General features: G+C 40.5%; 1 protein-coding gene across 1 annotated transcript in view; it reads right to left on the bottom strand.

Moving 5' to 3' along the window:
• Positions 1 to 1,291: 1,291 nt before the first annotated feature.
• SLC4A1AP (solute carrier family 4 member 1 adaptor protein) overlaps positions 1,292 to 6,000 on the bottom strand; it is a 28,660-nt gene continuing 23,951 nt past the window's right edge. The window contains exons 12-14 of the mRNA XM_060651424.3: positions 5,393 to 5,460; positions 3,686 to 3,755; positions 1,292 to 1,633 (exon numbers count right to left, since the gene is read on the bottom strand). Coding sequence (XP_060507407.3) covers positions 1,584 to 1,633; positions 3,686 to 3,755; positions 5,393 to 5,460 — 188 coding nt within the window. The 3' untranslated portion in view covers positions 1,292 to 1,583. The remainder of the gene's footprint in view (positions 1,634 to 3,685; positions 3,756 to 5,392; positions 5,461 to 6,000) is intronic.

Raw genomic sequence — 6,000 nt, 5'->3', positions numbered from 1 at the left:
TATTTTGGCATATGGAGTCCTATTTGCTGTCAGGGTCTCCAGAGCATTTAGAAACCTACCTTGCTAAACAGACTATGCTCTGCAGAGCCACTAGGATTCGTCATGGTCACTGTCAGGGTAGAGTAAGAGGGTAAGGATGCAGGTGAGGGGAGAGGATGCATGTAGGCGTATATCTATAGATCCCATCTCCGTGCCCTCACTTAAACCAGAGCAGGTGTATTTTTACCTGTTCAAGCATTAGGATCCCACATACAATTGTATGAATAAAGAGTTCCGCCTTTGAAGACCACTGACATGGCTCGGACCTTTGCTTACCGTTTCAATCCAAGATAGCAAGGTCACTCTGCCCCCAAATTCCTGTCACTTCTTACATCAAGTTCTTCCCTGTTGGTCTTAATGAAGTCAAAAAGAATAGTTTCTCATAATATCAGTATAGGTACTGTTTTTTGAGAAATGAAAGGCATTACTTTCAGCAGACCAGACTTCCCACATCTGACAGGGTAACTGACGTTTCTTGTTACTGCTCCCTGCCTCACTCACACATACCATATAATGCAAAATATATAATATACAATGTATAAAAAAAGGAAAATATCACCCCCCTCCACTCTCTTGCTTGGTCACAGTGTTTCTCCTGACTACTCACTGGGTCTGCTTCCAGCCTAATCCACCAACTCTCCACCTTGCTTCCACTCTGAGGCTTTTCCTTCCTGTGGAAGTGAGGCATTCGTTAATGTCGGGGCGGGGGGGGGGGGGGGGGTGGTCGGGGGCAGGGGATGCACTGGGGGAGAGAAGACATCTTCTCGCATTTCTCTGTGTTTCCGAGAGGAAGGAACTTTTATTCTCCTCTCCACGGAAGTGAGAAGCCCCATACTGGACAGAACACACCCAGCTTTCCATTCTATGACCTTATTTGCACCTTTCCACAGGAGGAAGAGAAACTAATCTGATTGATCTGAGTCCAGGACATTCAAAGGACTGAGTTTTTATCAGGACTGATGCCTGAGTGCGCAAGGTGTGCCACGGTCCCGGACTGCATCCTGATAAATCAGCGTCTGTCCTCAAACCTGGCAGTGGGAGGGGGTAGGAAGCTCCCCCTCCGTGTCTACTTTCAGTTCCAGGAATGACAGGGACACCCAGGGTCACACCATGGCATGACCTCCTATCTCAACACTTATTGGAGGAGGAGGCCATATCAGTGAATCCTAGAGCCCAACTGCCAGAAGCACCCTATTCCTCAGAAGCACAGTTCCTAAAACTTAACGAATGAAAGACACTGTGGCCTTAAACATGAGACATCTTCACCTTCTCTTTTAATAGAGTCATGTCTCTCACTTTACCAATTCTCAAAATATATGGTTTCTCTTTACATACATACACAAACACTTTTAAACATAAATGCCAAATTCAAAAGAAGCAGAGGAGTAGATAAATTTATGGAGCCACAGAACGGGAGAAAAGGCCAGTCACCAGATTTTACAAAAGATCACCTGAACTCCTTCTCTGGACATTCAACTTGATATATTATCCTAAATATCCCATGTCACATGGTCCACAAGTCTTCCTTTAGGATTCTGAAGCAGTCAATAGCCATACTTGTCATTAAGATGGGTCCTGCCATCTCCACTTTGGCCTAGATCAAAGTATAAAGAAAAAAAAGAAATACATTCACTTCTCCAAAGTCAGGAGGGAAAAGATACCCAGACATTAGTGTCCGAAAAAGTAAAACAGACAAAGAGGTTTCTTCTATTCCAGAACTCTGCCCTTTTGCATATGATTTCAAAACGTGGTCGTCTTTTCATTTCTACCTTCACATTTATTAGCTGATAAAAAGCAAACATTTCTAGTACCAAAATTTCTGTTAACTACCAGTGTATGAGAAACTTGATCCATAGAAAAGCAACCTGTGATAAGCTTATGGGGAGCAAATACCTCATATACTGCCTTAAGTGCGTGTGTATGAACATAAGCTGTATACTCTCTATAGAATGCAATTCACAATCTCAAAAATGTTTATAGTCTCTCATCCAGTATGTTAACTTTTACGACTTTTTTTTTCTACACACACAACTCTACACTTGCAAAATTATGTTATGTTAGAGACTACTTACTGCAGAGTTGTTTATAATAGCAAAATTGGAAAACAGCAAATATTCACTGAGGGAACTGGTTAAATAAGTAAAGGTGTATGTATACCATAAAAAAGAACTATGCTACAAGAAGAAAGAAAGAAAGAAAGAAAGAAAGAAAGAAAGAAAGAAAGAAAGAAAGAAAGGCCTATAAATAGATACAAAAGGATATCCGTAGAGTGATAAGTACAAAACAGAAAGATACAGAATATGATTCTATTTGTGTAAAAAAGGTGGTGAAATATCATGTATTTTATTGTTTACACAGGCATTTCACATGACACATATAAGAAGTCACAGAGGGGCTCCTGGGTGGCTCTGTCTGTTAAGCATCTGACTCTTGATTTCGGCTCAGGTCATGAGCTCACAGTGAGATTGAGCCCTGAGTCAGGCTCTGTGCTGACAGTGTGGAGCCTGCTTGGGATTCTCTTTCTCCCTCCCCTCCCCTCAAAATAAGTAAATAAACATTTTTTTTTAAGTCATAAGAAAGTGATATTTTGTTGGCTTTAATGGAAAATACTGAGTAGCTGAGGTAGAACCAGAAGTTGTTGTTTTTTAACTTGAAAGAAATTTTAAAATACATGCAGAAGAGAAAAATACAATGAACCTCCATGTACTCATCACCCAGCTAAAACAATTATCAATATGTGGCAAATCCTGCTTTGTCTACTACTCCCTCATCCTCTGCTTCTACTGGATTATCTTTTTTTTTTTTTTTTAATGTTTATTTATTTTTGAGAGAGAGAAAGAGAGGGAGGGAGGGAGGGGCAGAGAGAGACAGAGACACAGAATCCGAAGCAGGCTCCAGGCTCTGAGCTGTCAGCACAGAGCTCGACATGGGGCTCAAACTCATGAACGAGATCATGACCTGAGCCAAAGTCAGACACTTAACCGACTGAGCCACCCAGGCATTATCTTAAGGCAAATCTCAGTTATCATTCCACCTGTGAACCTTCTGTACATAGTCCTAGAAGAACTTTTCCTAAAAAACATAATTCACACTTTGAAATAATTAATAATTTCCTAATAGTATCAAACATCTGGCTAGTATGCAAAATTATCCAACTCGTATGTAACTTTTTTAATAGTTGTTTGTTCCAGGGGCGCCTGGGTGGCTCAGTCGGTTAAGCGTCTGACTTCGGCTCAGGTCATGACCTCATGGTTTGTGAGTATGAGTCCCTGCATCAGGCTCTGTGCTGACAGCTCAGAGCCTGGAGCCTGCTTTGGATTCTGTGTCTCCCTCTCTCCCTATCCCTCCCCTAGTTGTGCTGTATCTCTCTCTGTCTCTCAAAAATAAATAAATGTTAAAAAATTTAAAAAAAAAATAGTGGTTTGTTCCAATAAGGATCCAAGCAGAATCCACAAATTATACTTGGTTGATGTATCTCTTTAGATCTTTTACTCTACCTGTTCCCCTAGAAGGGAGAATTTTCCCACTTCATACTCTTATAAAAACTTCACATTTTGAACCTTAAACATACATTACCTACTCAGAAATATAAATAAGTCTTAAGGAGAATAAGTCTTAGAAGAGAAGAAAAGTAAATACAATCTACCTTCAGGTGGGACCCACACACAGTAGTCTGGGTCATCTTCTGGATATCTGGAGGAAAGTGTTGCTGGAAGCTGCAAAGAAAACAGAAGTTATTTTACTGAAAATAATTTTAACTCTAAGAACTATTATCCCTATGCCTGTCAGCAAACAAAAACTAAGAGCAGCTTCCATTAATTACCTTCGCATAAGTAACCAAAAAATGGGAGAACATCTCTGAACCTTGACTTTTTCCTGTAAAGCCTCAACAAGTTGATTTTCAGCCAGTGAGAGTGAGTGAGGTTTTTTAAAAGAGGCAGTTAACAGAGATATGAGTTCTAATGGTATGATCTCCATACAGGGAATTTTGGTATTTGTCTTTTGATCTAGGTGGAGAAAAGAGTTAACAGAGCAAGCCTAACTGCTATCCTTTGAAAGGCCTGTTTGCAAGGCTGGCCCTCGCCTAGTTTCTGGGGACTTGGATTTCAGGAGGGTTCCTACTACCCTGATAAAAGTGGTTCACTATGCCTAAACTGTCTGTAAAAAACAATAGGGTTCGTGCTGAACATCTACTTTCCTTCTTGGAGAATGAAACTGGAGTACATGCCAGGCAGGAGGTACCCATATGATCAGTCCCCAGTGGGCACTGAGTCTCTAATGGGCCTCGCTGGTTAGCAACATTTCAACAAGATGTCACAACTCACTGCTAGGGGAATTAAGCACATCCTGTGTGACTCCACTGAAAAAGGACTCTTGGAAGCTTAGCCTGGTTTCCTCAGACTTTGCCCCATGTGCCTTTTCCCTCTGTTGACTGTGGTTGGTATCCTTTACTGTAGTAAATCACAGCTGTGAGTACAACTACATGCTGAGTCCTGTGAGGCGTCCTATGAATTATCTAGCCTGAGGGTGGTCTTACGGACCTCCTAACACAACTAGCAATCCCACTTTTGGAAACTTGCTGTATCCATACAAAATTTTGTACACACAAGATTAGTCCTTATAGCACCGTTATAATAAAAGACTAGAAACAACCCAGCGTCAGGGCGCCTGGGTGGCTCATTCCGTTGAGTGTCTGACTTCGACTCAGATGATGATCTCACAGTTTGTGGGTTCGAGCCCCATGTCGGGCTCTGTGCTGACAGCTCAGAGCCTGGAGCCTGCTTTGGATTCTCTGTCTCCCTCTCTCTCTCTCTCTCCCTCTCTGCCCCTTCTCTGCTCGTGCTCTCTTTCTCAAAAATAAACATTTTTAAAAATTAAAAAGAAAAGAAACAACCCAGCGTCAATCTATGGAGAAATGGTTAAGTATAGTACATCCATACAGTAGGAAGCCCTTGGTATACCAATACCTATTATGATTTCCACAATAGGTTAAAAAAAAAAAAAAGATGTATAATGCAGTACATTACATTCTATTTTCCGTGTAATAAAAGGTCAAATAAGAATATATTATTCAAATGTCTTTGTATGGCATAAAAGGATATGAACAAAGGTTCACAAATTAATAAAAGAGGTATATGCACAGTTATAGGGAACAGTGTGGATGGAGACAACAGAGAATTCAGAAAACAAAAATTCAAAAATAAGAGAGCCCAGACTTCTAGAAGAGGAGGTATTAGGCAGTTGGGAACTCTGCTAAGGTGATCCCTAAAAATTCACTCTTCTGAATGTGGTCCATGACAAGGGGATTCATTTTTACTCCTAGAGACATGAAGATTACGACTAAGGTACTTACTTTGCCTGGACCGGGAGCTTTCTTTTTCTTCAATTCATCTCTGTTTTTCTCATATTCATTCTTTGATGCTAATTTGAGAAAAAGAAAAAAAAAGAGGCAATAGCTATTTCAGAATAAGTAAAATAGAAAGGAAAAATTCCTCCTTAAAGAACATTATAAAAATTGAACATGTAACAATCAAATTCTTAAAAATTCCCTCTACTGTAAAGATTCTATTAAAGAGAAAATTTTCCCTCTGCTAATAACCCTAGCTTTCAAATCCAAACGCTGTTCTAGAGCTTGAATGTAATCGCACTATTTGAAAAAGGAAAGGAAAATGGGCTGATTTTACTATTCTACAGTTCAACCATTACAGTTTAAAGCAGTAGAGGGGTGCGTAGGCAGCTCAGTCAGTGAGCATCCAACTTTTGATTTCGGCTCAAGTCGTGATCTCCTGGTTTGTGGGTTTGAGCCCATATCTGTACTGTTAGTGCAGAGCCTGCTTGAAATTCTCTCTCGGTCCCTTCCCCACTCTCTCAAAAATAAATAAATAAACACTTTTTTAAAAAAAAAGCAGGGGTTCCGATTCTGTGTCTCCCTCTCTCTCTGACCCTCCCCCGTTCATGCTC

The sequence above is a fragment of the Panthera onca genome, chromosome A3 (assembly GCF_046562875.1).
Source record: "Panthera onca isolate mPanOnc1 chromosome A3, mPanOnc1 haplotype 2, whole genome shotgun sequence".
NCBI lineage: Eukaryota > Metazoa > Chordata > Mammalia > Carnivora > Felidae > Panthera > Panthera onca.
Note: the sequence above shows the minus strand (reverse complement) of the source record. Positions and strands in the feature narration are given on the sequence as shown.